The sequence below is a fragment of the Camelina sativa genome, chromosome 7, assembly GCF_000633955.1.
Source record: "Camelina sativa cultivar DH55 chromosome 7, Cs, whole genome shotgun sequence".
Lineage (NCBI taxonomy): Eukaryota > Viridiplantae > Streptophyta > Magnoliopsida > Brassicales > Brassicaceae > Camelina > Camelina sativa.
In genome coordinates this window covers 29,233,758-29,250,055 of record NC_025691.1, presented here as the reverse complement: position 1 = coordinate 29,250,055, position 16,298 = coordinate 29,233,758, and the positions used below count along the sequence as shown (strand labels likewise).

At 39.7% G+C, this 16,298-nt stretch overlaps 6 protein-coding genes across 8 annotated transcripts; 1 reads left to right on the top strand and 5 right to left on the bottom strand.

Annotated features, from left to right (window-relative positions):
* LOC104703204 (BES1/BZR1 homolog protein 4) lies at nt 483–2,801 on the bottom strand. The gene is made up of 2 exons (XM_010419174.2): nt 2,114–2,801; nt 483–1,388 (listed from the first exon to the last, which is right to left on the bottom strand). The coding sequence occupies exons 1-2, from the start codon at nt 2,327–2,329 to the stop codon at nt 627–629; spliced, it is 978 nt and encodes a 325-aa protein (XP_010417476.1). The 5' UTR covers nt 2,330–2,801; the 3' UTR covers nt 483–626.
* On the bottom strand, nt 3,587–5,666 carry LOC104703202 (N-acylphosphatidylethanolamine synthase). 2 transcript variants are annotated; one of them, XM_019227975.1, is made up of 6 exons: nt 5,488–5,666; nt 4,983–5,270; nt 4,716–4,846; nt 4,484–4,569; nt 4,261–4,398; nt 3,587–4,073 (listed from the first exon to the last, which is right to left on the bottom strand). In XM_019227975.1, exons 3-6 carry the CDS (start codon nt 4,828–4,830, stop codon nt 3,783–3,785), a joined length of 630 nt encoding a protein of 209 aa, XP_019083520.1. In that variant the 5' UTR covers nt 4,831–4,846; nt 4,983–5,270; nt 5,488–5,666; the 3' UTR covers nt 3,587–3,782. The 2 variants fall into 2 exon arrangements, with proteins under 2 accessions (XP_019083520.1, XP_010417474.1); XM_010419172.2 differs by having other exon boundaries at nt 4,963–5,270; nt 5,488–5,665.
* On the bottom strand, nt 5,850–8,532 carry LOC104703201 (gamma-glutamyl hydrolase 2-like). Its single transcript, XM_010419171.2, has 10 exons — nt 8,062–8,532; nt 7,799–7,885; nt 7,605–7,694; nt 7,291–7,385; nt 7,150–7,210; nt 6,809–6,898; nt 6,657–6,719; nt 6,440–6,528; nt 6,191–6,283; nt 5,850–6,096 (listed from the first exon to the last, which is right to left on the bottom strand). The coding sequence occupies exons 1-10, from the start codon at nt 8,446–8,448 to the stop codon at nt 6,045–6,047; spliced, it is 1,107 nt and encodes a 368-aa protein (XP_010417473.1). The 5' UTR covers nt 8,449–8,532; the 3' UTR covers nt 5,850–6,044.
* Nucleotides 8,798–10,968, bottom strand: LOC104703200 (gamma-glutamyl hydrolase 1-like). Its single transcript, XM_010419170.2, has 10 exons — nt 10,549–10,968; nt 10,377–10,463; nt 10,205–10,294; nt 10,018–10,112; nt 9,840–9,900; nt 9,613–9,702; nt 9,456–9,518; nt 9,258–9,346; nt 9,072–9,164; nt 8,798–8,983 (listed from the first exon to the last, which is right to left on the bottom strand). The coding sequence occupies exons 1-10, from the start codon at nt 10,870–10,872 to the stop codon at nt 8,932–8,934; spliced, it is 1,044 nt and encodes a 347-aa protein (XP_010417472.1). The 5' UTR covers nt 10,873–10,968; the 3' UTR covers nt 8,798–8,931.
* Nucleotides 11,236–13,999, bottom strand: LOC104703199. 2 transcript variants are annotated; one of them, XM_010419169.2, is made up of 8 exons: nt 13,821–13,999; nt 13,479–13,534; nt 13,247–13,371; nt 12,974–13,133; nt 12,476–12,891; nt 11,860–12,318; nt 11,599–11,695; nt 11,236–11,501 (listed from the first exon to the last, which is right to left on the bottom strand). In XM_010419169.2, the coding sequence occupies exons 1-8, from the start codon at nt 13,974–13,976 to the stop codon at nt 11,369–11,371; spliced, it is 1,602 nt and encodes a 533-aa protein (XP_010417471.1). In that variant the 5' UTR covers nt 13,977–13,999; the 3' UTR covers nt 11,236–11,368. The 2 variants fall into 2 exon arrangements, with proteins under 2 accessions (XP_010417471.1, XP_010417469.1); XM_010419167.1 differs by having other exon boundaries at nt 11,860–12,321; nt 13,821–13,998.
* LOC109124931 (putative B3 domain-containing protein At1g78640) lies at nt 14,698–15,516 on the top strand. Its single transcript, XM_019227179.1, has one exon. It carries the CDS (start codon nt 14,698–14,700, stop codon nt 15,514–15,516), a length of 819 nt encoding a protein of 272 aa, XP_019082724.1.

The window sequence follows — 16,298 nt, the reverse complement described above, 5'->3', positions numbered from 1 at the left end:
GTACGTGCATTGACCACGACCTAATATTTGTTTGTCTTCCATGTGATAATTATTATTAGCTCATATATGGATCATGGATGGATACACTTTCGTCATCCACCTTCCTCTGTGAATTACAACTGAAGAAGGGCGTAGACGAACAAAATCAAACCCATGTCAGAATATGAAATCTGTGTAGCCGTTATAAACAGAGGCACCAGCTCTGTCACCTGCAATGAAGCGCTCAATGTTGACTGATATCGATGATAAATAGCTATAAAACAATAACATAATTTGCTTCGTTGACTATGAGTTTCTGACAGTGTTAACATAAACCGTCTGATTGATTATAAACCACTCAAACCGGGGTTTACGTTTGCTATTAAACCGGGAATTAGGTTGGGAAACAAGCAACGCCAGTTAAAAAAAAAAGGCAGTGTGATCATATGATTGATGATTCAATCTCAAGAATACAATACTAGGACGAGAAGATCACGGTTGGGGACAGATAAACGAATATTATATAAGCTGTGTTTCAACTTTGAGCATTACATGGGAAGAGTACGATTGAAATAAAAACTGGAGCAACATATCATCAAGAACGGTTTTGGTTTCACCGGTTTTGAAAATGTACAGGTGGGTTGGAGTTACCTGGTGCTTGAGTTTCCAAGAGTGAGTTCGAGATCATCCGAACCACTCTCCTCGTGTATCCTCTCTCCTTCCCATGCTTTCACTAACCCGTTTGTGTTACTCCCGAACGCAAACTCTGGAGGAGCCACGGCTTCAGACATTGGAACATCAGCTGTGTGGTCAGCACCAGGAGGAATAGCAGGGGAGCAAGTCCCGCTTTGACCTGGTGTCCACATCCTTGACCCGCCTCCGCCTCCAGCAGCAGAGGCTGCTTCTTCTTTGAATCCAAACGGGTTCTGTGAGACGAGGCTAAACGTTGGCGAAGCTGGAACGCTTTGTGCTAGTTGAATTCCTGAGAACCATTCAGAGTCCGGGATGATTTGTCGGGTGGGACTTGGCGGTGTTGAAGAGACAAAGAAGGAGTTGTTGAGTTGTTGCCAATCGGGGTTCATTCTTGGAGTACGAGCAGTAGGAGAGCTTAAAGGAGGTGTAACAGGAGCGCTTATAGATCCCCCAGGGACGTAAAGGTAATTAGGGAGTCTTGATGACGAAGAAGCTGATGAGGATGATGTTGTTGAGAGGTGTTTCAGCCATGGGATGAGTGATTGGCCATCTCCAGAGGTAAGATTAGCAAATGAGGATGATGCTGGACTCATGAAGTTGGAAGAGGCTGGACTAGGATTATAAGAAGCACACGGACTTGGCTGATAAGAAGAGCAAGGACTAGCTGTTGCTGAACCGCCACCTATCTCCATACGCTCTACAGGTCTACTACATCCCTGAAACAAATAAAAAAAGATCACACAAACATGATCAGTGGCTGATAATGTTATCTTGAATGTGAAACCTAGCTGAAACAGCCGGTGAGCTTAGGTCTAAGTTTCAAATAAACAAATAGTAGTAAACACTCTGTTTCTAAGAATCAATCAGGTCAATGATTCCTGAACCGACAGATTATCATTGGACTCGATAATCGAAAATTAGAGTAAAAAAGACTGGAGACATAAAAGCAAAAGTGCCCACTTGCTTTCCCAAAAAAATCTACAGATCAAAACGTACACTTTGAACTCTGTGCAAAATTTTACTAATCAGTTTTATTGAGATCTATGCTATGCTACTTTGCTTTTCCCTTTTTTATTTTTGTTTGGTGGGGGATGGTATCATCTGAGAATAGACTGAACACACAAGTGAATCAGTTACACACACATCATGAAACAGAGAAAGAGAGAGAAAGAAAAGCATCTTCTTTTTTTAGAGAAACGCATAATAATAATAAAAAAGGTCACAGAGAAAGAATCCAACATTTGACTAAAACAAACGCTCCTCTATGAGGTATCATCATGAAACACGTTAGCATTCGGACCACCGGGAAAGACTCCGGCGCATGTTAGATGCGATCAGTATCTGCTGATCTCTTTTCTTGTGTATCCAAGAATTCAAAATTTTCAAGCTTCTTCAAAAGCATAAAAAGAAGAAGAAAAGGAAGAATGAGATCCGAACAAACCTTGCGGTAAGTGGTGCCGTCAGGCTCGACGATCCAACCAGCTTCGTTGCAGAGTGCTTTAAGAACTTCGTTGTTATCGCAATGCTTAGGAAGCTCGTAGTTACCGTACATTCTCAATCCGGTGAAGATCTTAGCTGCGATTGCTCTCCGTCTTCTCTCTCTCCTCTTGTTGTTTTCTCTCTCCCTCCATGTCGGCATTCTCGTCCCCGACGTCATCTTCCTTCCTCCTCTGTTTCTTTTTAACGTTACAGATCAAAGAGACAATTCGCAGCGAAACTCAAACTTATTCGACCTCAGAATCTTCGATGAAGCAATATATATATATATATATAGCAGATCTGCGCGCACCAACAACACTTCCCAATCTCCGATCAGCTTAAGATTAGATATGCAACTTGGCTTCTCCGTCGGAGATAAAATGCTCTCACCGACGGCGAGAATCTTGAGGGAAGCAAAACTCTTGGAAATAGTTGCAGTAACTTTGTTAGCTTCACCTTCTTCAAATTGAGAGTAGTTGAGAGAAAAAAAAACACAGGTGATTTCAGATGAAAGCGGCGGATCAAGATGCTCGGAGAATTTGATAAAGGTGAGTTTTCAGGTGATCGGAGGAGGAAGATAAAAAAAACCCGGGAATAGAAGAAGAAGATGAAGGGAGCTTTAAGCTAATCATGAACTCTCTCTCTCTCTCTCTCGTGCCAGAGTCGAGAGAAGAGAAGAGGAGAGTTATTTACTTTCATAGTGAAAATTAAAAAACAAATAATTTTTTGAAAGTACCATATTTACCCAAGATTTGACCCTATATTTACGAAAATTACCACTACATGAGGTCACGCATGTCCTCCGGTCCTAGCACGTGGGAGATTCTACCTTTACCCCTCGATTCGGCCTTTATTTACCAGTTTTGCCACACATCCGAGCTCCATTACCACGTGCAAGAGGTAGCGTTTACCCTTAAAACGTGGTCGGATTAACGAGAATGCCACGATACCGTTTTAGCTGACCTTTTTTGGGAAGTTTCGTTTTCACGTGATGGTGCGTCCCCGGCGTGACCCTGTAGGACCCATTAACTGTATTTTTTTCGCGTAGGCACCACTCGCCGCACCGGTGGCTCGATTTGGCTCACGTGGCCGCCGCGTCTGTTTTGCCACCCACGTTGTCTCTCTTCTTAATCAGAACCTTCTCTCTCTCTGTTCAAACTGGTCGTTTTAATGCTTGCTGTTTCTTTCCAACATCATTACCATTTTAGCAGAAGTGTGACAGAACAGAACTGGCCAGGTCATCGGCGTTACAGACATCACACTAATAACGGTCTTTTACATTATTATAAACAACAAATTATATATTTTAAATTAGTTCCGACCAAAAAAAATACTACATTTAGATATTCGATTATTGTAGCTTTTTTGATTTTTACTTAATTTTGATTATACTGATAAGACACATTTCAGCATACATTATTGCGGGGTTGCTATATATCCGAAACGGTAAAATATTTTAAAAGGCAAGTTCTCTAGTTTTCGTACTTGAATAATTTGTAGAATATTTCTCAGCTTCAGAAAATTAAATTAAGCTAATAAGTAACTAACTGATTACCACTGCGGTCTGCGGATCTAAACCGGAACTTAGAAAATTGTGAACCGGATTCTGAGATGAATTTTCCCGGCGGAAGTCACAACCGCTTAGCTAAGAGCCTCAAGGTTTCCAAGGAGGATTGAATCTTCTCGGAAAGAGCTACGTAGAGGCATCTCTGAGCAGTTTCGTCTAGCTCCTGGCCAGCAGAAGTGAGGATAGGCCATTTTGATTCTTGAAGAGGAGCAGTTACATGGCGGGAGTCCAAGACAGCAGTCTCAACCATCATGGGAACATTAAACTCAATTGGTTTGCCAACCACAACTTTAAGTTCTTTGTTGCACAGCGGTACCAGCGGTCTTCTACCATTCAAGTAGTTTTCCGGCATCATCTAAGTGGATACAATAATGTGGGTAAGTACCATGGAGTGAAAACGTATTACTATCAGAAAAGCAAATTCGAATTTTGGAAAATGGATGCATAGTTCATGGTTTATTCTTGTTTCTGCAGGCATTTAGCTATACAAGTTTGAACGATTATCAAGTTAAGCAGACTAAGATGGAACATGGACGAGTTACCTCCTCAAAACCACGGTGAATTATTGGCAAGACGATTGGGGTAACTGGAGAGCGGGCGATGAGGCTTGCAGTTCCCCATTTTAGTCGTCTTATAGGAACATCTTCTTGAAACACCTTTCCCTCTGGGAAGGTATGCAGCTACTAGTCATGGTGAGTAGTACCAACGGTTAGAGGTCAGAAAAGCCCAGAAAGAAAGAATGTTTAAATGTGCAAGATAAACTACCCAAGATCCATCTTTTAATCGCTGGAGAGATTCATTCATGTGTTCTTGGTAGATTCCACCACCTCTAGTTATAGGTATACATTTTCCTGCTCATTAACATTCATCATAAGAAAATACTATTTTGGTAACCACCAAATCTACTAACAAAACTCCAAATCGGGAAATCATACAAAACACTGATTACACAGTTTATCACCTAAGAAGAAGCCAAGAAAGAAAATATATGACATACCACTGCGGAAAATGTAGGAGAAGATAGGGTTCCTGAAACATATGTCCTCTGCAGCAAGAACCCATCGAGCCAATTCTGGATCAAGGGAAAGGAGACCCTTGAACGCACCCCACATTACTGGATCATCCAAACTGATTTACCAAAAAAGAAGATAATAAATCAACACCAAAATACAAGTGAGTGTAAGTAAAGAGATTATGACAACAAGAAAAGATTATGTTTTTTGGAGGTTCTAAAATTAACTAACGTCGACATGTGATTACTAACAGTGATGAGAGGAACACCAGGTGGTCTTGAACGGACAAGATTCATAAGAGTCTCAGCATTGTGAACTGAGCTTTTGTTGCAAAGATTAGCTACTGCTCTTGCAAACGCACTAACAGCCATTATCACAGTTTTCCTTGGAAGTCCTCCCAAATGATCAGATCTTGCAGCCCATTCCATTATCCTCCCCATTTATGCCTCTTCCCACGAAATCAAGAAAGCTTCAAAGTTGTCTCTCTTCAACAGATCATAATAGAAGCTAAATCTACTTGCAATATACAGGGCCGGTTTCTGAAGTGCAAACCGGAAATTAGCATTACAACCGACAAAATTCGATGCAACGATTACATAACTAGAGTTCGTTTACTAAGCATAAGTCTCTAAATAAGTAATCTCGACTAATCTAGTAAAGTTTTAACAATCAAACGGAACAATTAGGATATTATCAATCTCCAAAGACGATCTACATTGAGACCCAAACAAAACTTAGAGAAGTAACAACACTTACGATTGTAATCGAGACCAGAAGATTAGCGTCAGAGGGAAATCGAAGAAGCTTGCTTGAGAGGATTCATCCAGAGAGAGAGAGAGAGAGCAAAGCGAGGACGAACAATTGAATGTGGTTGGTTTAACTCGGTACGGTTAGATAGGGACACCGATTTAAGGGATGAACCAGGATTATTGGCAGGTCAGAGTTCCCACTTCTCATTGTCGTCGGTTGGCGAACTGTAAACAGTCAAATTGTTATCAGCCCATTATGCTTAATTGGGCTTTTTATTTAGCCCAACTCATACTATTATTGAGGTTCTTCTTTCGTATAAAAGACTAATTTCTGTGTCTTCTATCTTTATTAACACTAAGTTAAAAACATAAATCGAAGACTTACATGTTCTATATACAAAAGCGTACATTGTTAGATTTTCTTTTGACAATCGAAGGGCAAGCGTATTGTTTGATGATTATATAGACATCAGAGTTACAACAAATACACATATACACAATAAGAGAGTTTAAAACACAAATTTCACTGGTTTTCCCTGAACAAACACACGAGAAGGCGACTTCTCAGAGAAGAGATCGTTCTTGTGTGAAAATGTAAACCTCGTCGTAACCTCTCCTGCATAATCCACCATATTAGATGATCCCAAATATCGTTGAACATACAGTAGAAGAGAAAATTATGTAAAGATATTGTCCGAGTGGCTTTTTACCCTTCATATCCACAGTAAGTAGGGGTGTGGTTATAAATGAGATTGCTCAGCACTTTCTCAGAAGATGGTCTGTTCTGTGACTTCCTTGCTTCACTGCACCACATTCAGCAAAACTAAATCCATCAGAGTCCATTACATGAATACTTATTTATATTGATTCTAATGCCAACTACTTTCCTAATGTAGCAATCAGAGTTGCTGCTGCACTCTCTTATCAGTTCTTAACAAACCTTGAAATAAAGAACAAACCTGACTAAATAATTTGCAACGTGCTGAGTCACCTGGATCGCATCCTCAGAGTGTGGAATGCCGGATAACCCCCACTCGAATGCATTTTTCTGCAAGAGTATTGTAGGGAACTTTTCTTTTATATAAGCTATAGAATAACGCAATGAACCACAGTGATAACTAAGCCTAGCCGCTGAAGGACTAAATGAGAGACGTAAGTTAACTAGTGAGTATGTACCTCCGGATGCCACTGGAATCCCGTCACTGGATATTGTTTTGATTTAATTGTTGAAACATATGTCTGGAAATATATAAAAAGTAGATTGATTTTATGAGGTTTAGACTCTAGAATATATTAAATCTGTATGGTTCTTAAGATCATAACAATACCTTGTTGTGGTTATCACTGCATGTTGTGACGATGTTAAAGAAATTAGACAGAGCAACAGTGCCTTCAAAGCTATCTGGTGATATACCATACTGGAAAATCATGATAATTTGTATTAGTATCAGTAAGCAGATAGAAGGAAGATATTAACAATTGAAGAACAAGAAAGTAGAAAATGGCAAGACGGACCTAGCGGTAAACAAAACTAATAAGTTGCTAACAATGATCAACTCATTTATTAATGTCAAACTGCTCTCTATAGAGAATGTATAAGCAACAAAAATAGTGACAACTATATTCCATAGTATAACTGTGATATAAATTAGAGGTTGCAAATACTAACCTGATGGTTCTGCATAACCAAACAGTCGGTACTAAGCTGTTTAAACAACTCTGGAGGAAATCTGCAATATGTGAAACATTAAAAATTATAAATACAATATTTTGCAAAACATATATACACATATCATGAAGCTGAATGCACCTTTGGAATACGGTTCCTTCGATATTAACATTTTTAATGAACTGAAGACTTGATGCACAATTTCTTGCATCAACTTTTTCAAAGATGTCTCTGTTCTGTTACAAAGGCGAGGATTATAGACTTTGAATGGAGTTTGCTGATTCTCAAACTGTACTACATACATACTATAGTATATACTCAGCTCAAAACTCATGATGGGAATAGCTAATAAAAGCTCTCTGCTTGCCTTAGACTGATTCCACATTCTAATATTCAGCTACATTCATTCAGTGACCGGAAAAAATTGCCAAAAGAAGCAAAAACAAAGGATTTACCTGACTAATGATCATTGTCAAGAGCTCAAAGCCAAGGCAAATAGCATATAATGGAAAGTGCTCACCAGCATCATTTCTTTCCAAAACTTTCTGAGAGGATCGATCATAGGGAGATATCAATAAAGATCATTTTTATTGGAATTCTATATGTCCAACACCCAAAATAAATTGAAACCAATGTAGAGCTTTTTTACATAGAAGATTTTCTTGACGATTTCAAAATACAATCCTTGTTTAGCCCAACCACCAGTGAGTATCACACCGTTGACCAACTCTAGCTTCTGCAGTGATCCAAGATAATTTTAGAAAATAATATCAGGAAGAAGCAATCCAATTCTTAAGCGATAACAACAACACCTTCAAACCTAATTGATGAAGAAAAAAAAAACTAAACGCAGCCAAAAGGAAACTTATAAAGATTATACAGAATCGGCTGAGCTAATAATATAAGAGTAACCTGAAAGAGAAGTTCTTCGGGCTCGTTATAGATGAGGGGGATAACGCGTGCACCACCAGTTTCAGCCAATTTCACATACGACGCCGCAATGTTCGACGCGTTCGTAGCATTGTTCAAACGACCCGACGCGCCGTCGCCAGGATGGCTCAGAATCCCGATAACCGGTCTGTAATTGAGGTTCAGATCAGGCGCGGAGCATACCACAAGAGGACCCCGAGGTGAATCATCGAGTCCGGTTTGACTAGGGAGGAAAATCGTCGCAGGCGACTCGTTGGCTTTGGCCATTACGGTGATATCTTTGAACACGGATAGTACCACCACCGGTACTAACCAGACGTAGCTCCACATCTCAGAGAGGATGATGAAACGCGAGATGTGAAATTTCATACCACAGGACAAAGAAGTATATCTTAAAAGAAAGGATCGTCTCTGCTCCTTTCTCTAGCTAGTCTCTCCTCTGCACAAGGCACTTTTTTTCAAATCGAGAAAACCAATATCCACCGTCCACGTGTTATGGATTCAACGATAAGCCACTCTCCCGTATCGTATTCGTCGTCACTATGGGGCCGGCCCATTTGTCGTAATGCGTGTCGTGTCCCATTTAAATTGCCCAATACCAAAGGTCGATTCTACGACATATAGTAAGTTTTGCTAGAATAATTTCTTCAAAAAAATATGATAATAATTTGCTCCTAAAACCTAGCATAGTTTTTTTTTTTTTTTTTTGAATTTAATGTTGAAAAAGCTAGCATAGTTTCATCGACACAAATCAACAATACGAACAGGGGAATAATGCAGGTGAGCGAAACAATTTTGCTCCCTATATTGAAATCAGAGTTACAATACAGTATACAGACAACGAGTAAGTTCTTAAAAACGGGATCTTGGTTGTGTGAAAATGTAAACCTCGTCATAACCCCTCCTGCAAGATCCAAAGAATCGTTAAAAGAAATCGACAACAATAGAAACAAGAGAATTCTGTAAAGATGGTGGTCCCCGAGTGGCTTTACCCTGCGTATCCACAGTATGTAGGCTTATAGTTGTATATGAGATTGCTCAGCACTTTCTTAGGTGGTGCTCTGTTCAGTGACTTCCTAGCTTCACTGCACCCCATTCAATTCAACCCCCCAATACATGAGAAACGAGTGCACAGAATGTTTTTGGTAAACTTTGAATACGCTGATGAGAGACCTTACCTGACTAAATAATTTGCAGCATGCTGTGTCACCTGGATTGCATCCTCAGAGTGAGGAATTGCGGATGATCCCCATTCAAATGCATTTTTCTACAGAGAATTTATGTTGCATTAAAGAGCTTTGTTTTTCTTTTCTAAAATCAAAGCTGTCCAAAGAGAAGAAAATTAGAAACATAAGTAGTTTAACTGGTCAGTATACCTCAGGATGCCACTGGAAACCAGTTATTGGGTATCTCTTTGCTTTAACAGTTGAAACATAAGTCTGCAGACGAAATATAATTAGATCCGTAAATAAAGTAAGGTCAGATTCTGGAATTCATAGAGTTCTCATGGTTTATAGAGGAACATGTTGTTACCTTGCTGTTTTCATCAATGCAGGTTGTGAGGATTTCAAAAAAACTAGACAAAGCAGGATTGCCTTGAAAGTTTGCTGGTGTGATACCATACTATAAAATAACAACAATTCGTATCAGCAACCATATAGAATGAGAATATAGTAGTCACCACAGAGGAAGATAGCAATAACCAAAGCAGAATGAGTTAACTTTGACAACTATGTTCCATGTCCTGCAACATTACTAACCTTGTGTTTCTGCATAACCAAACAATCTGAGCTGACTTTTTTCAACAACGGTGGAGGGAATCTGCAAGTATGAAAGACTACAATTATACATGGGAAAAAGTTGAGGTCTTAATATATATATATATATATATATATATAAACTGTGGAAAACTAAAAGGATCATGACAAAGCTACGCACCTTTGGAATAAAGTTCCTTCAAGATTAACGTTGTCAACAAATTGGAGACTGGATGCATTATCTTCTGCATCAAATCTTTCAAGAATGTCTCTGTTCTGTTACCAAATGACAAGGATTTGAGAGAAAACTTTAAGAATGGAGTCTGAAAACAAGAGTTTTGTAAAGAAAGAAAGAAGAAAGTAGTCACCTGACTTATGATGATTGACATAAGCTCGAATCCTAGGCAAATCCCATAAACAGGAAAATGCTCTCCAGCATCGTTTCTCTCCAAAGCTTTCTATGAGAAACATAAACTTTTATTAGATCTTTAGGAGTTTAAATATTTGCAACACAAGAATGTCCCAATGTTTTCAACTTACATTGAAGATTTTTTTGACGGTCTCGAAATATTCATATTTTTTAGCCCAACCACCAGTGAATATCACACCATTGACTAGTTCTAGCTTCTGCAGTAACATTCAAAAACCCTAATTGAAGTCTAGCCAAAGACAAGTAAGTAGTAATTTAAGTTTTTTAAGAGATGAGAATGACCTGAAAGAGCAATTCTTCAGGCTCGTTGTAGATAAGTGGGATAACACGAGCTCCACCTGCCTCAGCGAATTTCACATACGAGGCGGCGATGTACGTCGAGCTCGTATCATTGGTCAACCGACCCGACGCGCCGTCGCCAGGATGGCTCAGGATCCCGATGACCGGCCTGTAGTTAAGGTTCGGATCCTGCGCGGAGCAAACGGAACTCCGAGAACCGGTTTGACTAGGGAGAAAAATCGAATCTGACGAATCGGCAGCTTTCGCCGCCACACTGATATCTTTCCAAGCGAAGAGTAGCATCGACAAATAGATGCAACTCCACATTCTCCGAGCTAAGAAGATCGCCCAACAATGGAGGAGGATTCGCACCGTTGACGAATGCGAGAGAGAGAGAGAGAGAGAGAGAGAGAGTGTGATCTGAAATCAGAAATTAGGATTTGTTTTTATGTATTTTATAAACCCATCTGATTGTGCCACCTGGCCTCACTGATTCAAAATCCACGTACACACTTTTCGAAAACCAATCCACTTCCTTTCTTAAATTATTTAATTTGTAACCACCCGAGAAACGTGTTATACTTTAAATATTTATATTTTAATGCCACGCGACGTACCGACTTCTCCGCGTGTGGAACATTGCTTCCTTTTTTTTTTTTTACTTGTTGGCTTCAAAGCTCTATAACTCGATGGCTCAAGAGTACTTCTACTATAAGACATAACGGATTCAAACATACAATCAGATGAAAACCAAGTTCCTGATTTTGATATACTTAATCAAACTCGGCTGTAACCAAAAAAAAAAAAAAAAACAGAATGCTTTTTAAACTTTCTTGAAGAATGACATTATGTTCCCTTGCTTTGGATCTTTAACGTTTCCTCCTTTCTTGCTTCCTGCTTTTCCTCCAATGTTTGTGGCTGCCGCATTTCCAATGGCCGAGCTCTTCTTCTGTGCTCTGAAACAATAAACTCAGATGGATGCTTTAGAATTGTATTCGGGTTTTCACTAAGTTTCGATGCTCTTTGTAGATTAATCATCTCAAAACAACATACCTATTAGCGTTATTGCCATCATTTAACTTCTTACTTGTATCAGTCTCCACTTCCTTCTTCACCTTGGTTTCTGTCTCCTCCCACACTACCTCAGTTACTATATGCAGTCAAAAGAGGATTGCACAAGTAAGAGAGATCTTGACATTACCAAACAAGAGTTCGCATTTAGCCAACTCGTGGCTAAACCTATGCATATGTGTGTTTATTCTAGTTTATATATAAAACAGTATTGGCTGCCTAAGTGTGTGAGAGAGGCCATACCTTCTCTTCCACGTTCGTCAATACGTGTCTTCAACGTCTTTTTCCTTTTCGGTAAGCTAGGAGCTTCAGTAATTCTTCCCTTCGAGGGATTAACTTCAGCTTCAGAACCCACGGCCTGGATCTTCTCCATTGACGAAGTCGTAGAAGCATCAATAGAAGCAGTTTTTTCCCTGTCTTCTTTGCTGACCTCTGGTTCATCAGATTTTACCTCTCGAGAAACACCTGCGTCAGGCTTCTCTGGACCTGAATCCTCGGAATTGAGTTCACCATCTGGACGTGAATTAACCTTTGGACTGCTAGGAGATGCTAAGCTGATAACATCTTCATACTCTTCATCTGAAAAATCAAATATCGCCTTCCTTTTTCTGTTCTCACTCTTAGGCGCTCTCTTGAAATTGACATCTTCATTCTCATCGTCGCTGCCTCCCTTATTGTCAGCATCATCAGAAGGTTTTTGGTCTTCTGCACCAATTACAGAACATTTTATTGAGGAAAAAAGTAACTAAAACAAACACCAAGCCATTGATCAGTACCTAAAAGCAGGAATAAATGCCAACTCCACATAAATATTCAATATTCAAAAGAGAACTGAGAGTGGATAGATTAGATGACATACCCGAATGATCAGTAATGTGATTTTTAACCTCTATTTTCGCAGACTCATCTTCCGTTTTCACAGGCACACGGCCCCACATATTTTTCAATGAACCACCAGTTCCAGTCACGCTCTTTTCGCTCTGCCCATTCTTCTTATTAGGGGGTACAGGAAAATATTTTTCTTTATCCGAAGAGGACTTCACAGAATGGTTTTGAGCTGGAGCAGCATTAGTTTCACTCTTAGCCTGATGGCTAACGTTAGCGCTTGAGTGCTGAAATCTCTTTCCCTGGTTTGATAGAACTGTACCCTTTTGAAAATCTAAGCTACTTTTAGATTGTACTGTAGTTCTCACACTTTCAGTTCGTGGGGCTGTAACATTGCCAGTTGTTCCCTCTACGTTACGCTTTACGAAAGAATTGGAGATGCCACAAAACCTGGTAATACCTCTCTAGTTAGAATGGATAAGGCTGGTCAACAGTACTGAACATCTTTCATGCAACAAGAGAAAAGGTGTACCTGTTGCCTCTCAAGCAATTATCAGTGGCAGAAGGCTGCCTGGAGAGTTCTTCTGCTTGTACAAATTCAGCATTCCATATGGCTGCTGGATCAATTGGAATACTAGCTTGAACACTGTAGATATGTACTGAATATTTTCCATTGAACTCTTTCTCCACTTCTGCATAGAAGTAATGACAGGGAAGTGTCAAATCACTAGCAAAAGTACCCTAATAGAGAAGACGGTCATGAAGAATAACAAAGAGATAACAGGTCGTTGAATGAGAATGAGACCTGGAAGTTGGGTACTGGAAGCAAGCTTAACGGAGTAATCGGAAGGTCTGTTCTTTAGGCAACCGGACACAATATATACAACTTCAAAACCCTTGCCATGTTTCTCTACAAAATCCTTAAGCAACCTAATAACATATGAGTCCCTAAGTTTTAAAACAAAAAAAAAATCTGCAACAGCCCAAAATATAGTGACTCGGACTCCCAATTGGTGAGGGGGAACAATGTAATGTACCTCTTGGCAGTATTTGATGAAAGGGAATAATTTCGACTGAGCCATTTGTAAGATACCTGAATAACCAAATTTGATTGAGCGAATCAGTATTTGTAAACCCAAATGACTCAATTTTTACAAAACCCTTCCGAATCTCAGGACTGAATTTAAAAAGCCCACGGCGACGCTGATTACAACAACAAACTACAAACTAACCCTATTCCGATTAGGTTGCAGAAAGGAGCGATAACCAATTTTGGACAGATTGATTATATTCAGTGAAGTGGAAATCCGAACCCTAACCAGAAAAAAATCAAAGGAATCGAGAAATTAAGTGAGAAAAAAATAGGGAGTAATTATTACCACTTGAAGCTGATCGGAGACGAGAGACTCAATTTCATCGAGAACATTAAGGGTATGGGTGAGAGTCATCTTTCCCGACTTCTGAGATTTGGTTGGGAGTTTTTTTTTTTTTCCTTTCTTCGTCGAGAGAGGCAATGGCTGACACTTTCCCGCCATGAAACAAAGTCACGCGCCGCGGCACTCTTATTGTGGATCTGCTGTCGCTATTTGTTTGGGCCGCCAAACCCATCTTCTCTAATCTAAGGGCTATTATTTCATCTCTGTTTTGCTCTTTTTACTTTTTTACCCCTTAATTTCCGCATTCAGATTAATTGGTCCGGTTCGCTTTGGAATTTTTGGAACTTTGGTGTTTCGGTTTGGTAAATCCACATCGTAGTAGACCGGAATTGAAATTCGGTTCGATAACAATTTGTGTCGAATTGTAACTAAAAACCAAAATCTGTTCAATTTGTTGTAAGAAAGTTCAGTAATTGATACTAAATTTGGTATGTTTCTTTCGGTTACGGCTTGATAGTTCCGAATCGGACCGGACCGGTCACTGTTTTCTAACTTTCCTTTTTTGCCTGTCACGAGGAAAGATACTAAAGTGTAATTTGCCAACAAAAATATGATTCGAGTAATTTATTACGGTTTTATACATCCTATTTCTAACAGAATTTACATTCATTCTCCCATTCTTGATCAAATTAGGTATTAATAATCCAAAACAAAACCTACATATCCTTGATCGTTCTCTCTCTCTCTCTCTATATATATATATATACAACTCTCTTTGATCACCTTTACTCACAAACCCATTCTTTCGACTCGCTCTCCATATATAGTTCATTCGAGATTCCTAAGCCTCCATCGAAGAAGAAGAATGTTCAAACGAGTTATGGCCGAAGAACAGTGGGACATCCCTCAAGCGAACTACCTTTCCTTGGGAATCGGACCTATTGATACGACGGCGGCTATCTCTCCGACCAAGAAGAAAGCAGGAAAACCTCTACGCCTGTTTGGAAACTCGATATTTCCAGCAGAGTCCTCTTCCGATGACACGGACATGGCTCTCGTTGACGTTACAACATCTTCGGAGAAGGCCCTTTCCTCGTTCGAAGTCGAGCTCGAGTCCTCGGAGGAAACACATAACGAGGACTCTGTCTCGTTAGAACTCTCTTTGGGGATTTCAGGAAGCTGTAGTACTATTAACTCTAATGTTACTTGCGCAGGAATCAAGAAAAATATAACCAAAGATGCTAGAAAGTCTAAGAAGAGGAGATCACTTTCTAAAGAGGAGAAGCGAGCTGCAAGAGTCTTAGCGGAAGTACCACATCCCCATCCATGGACCATGGCCAAGACTCTGTCCGTCAGCGATGTCAATGGTCTAAGCCGACTTATGCTGAACACAGTGGACGCCGAAACCCACATCGTTAGTTATCTCCCTACAGATGTCCAAGAGAACATCCAACAAGGAATTGGAATCGAGATCACAGCTTACGACCAAGAAAAGGGAACTGAGCACAAGTTGGTTTTCAAGAGACACGTCAATACATCAAAAAGCTATGTTTTAAACGGTGGCTGGTCTGCAGTGTTTTCCAAGAAGAAAAAATTGGTGGAAGGAGACACGATTGGACTCTTCTGGAATAATACTAACTCTAGGCTCCACGTTGGTGTGCTTCAGAGAAAGAAAGATGAGAAAGATCTAGTTTGCTGAAGAGATCGTATTTCGAAGACGTTGTTATAGATAGATCATCCTAGATGATTTGGTTTTACTTGGTTATTTTGGTGTTGATCGTATTGCATGAGAATTTTTTTTTTTTTTTTTTTTTTAATTAAGTGTGGTCAATGACATTGAAAAATATTTCTTTCTAAAATTGTGAAGGTTTATGGTGAATTTCAATGCAAAGGATGTTTAATCCAAATAAACCGATCCGGTTTAATCCAAACCGAATAAAATAACTTGGCAAAGAGACGAAATCAAATCTAGACTGAAACTGTATATATCACACACTCCCATATATATCAAACCGTATTCTCTCAAGAATTGTTTCAACGATAACTCTCCGAAGTGACTGTGTATCTCCGATAAAGAAGATTCCAAGAAGCGCGAGAGATCTCTAAATGGTGTTTCTTTCTTCGCACCCAAGGAAGCAGTGAGGTCGTCTCTCTCCGGCGAAGAAGATTCGAACGAATATAAAACAAGAACCGCAGGAGTACTCAATCATTCTTGATATCCAAGGAAACAGAGATCTCTATCTCCGACGTTCGTTCCTATATCTCCGGGAAAGAAGAACCGCGAAAAGACTAGTCAAGATCCTTTGTTGCCTTCAAATAAAACGAAGATGCCTCTCTTTGTTCACTCTACATCTCAGGCGAAGAAGAATCAGACGAGTATGAGCCAAGAACCACCTCCGATGAACACAGATGAAGCCTTGAAGAGTCATTGCTTCTCGCAAAATCCAAATTACTTCGAGTGTAATAACATCAAAGCTAGTA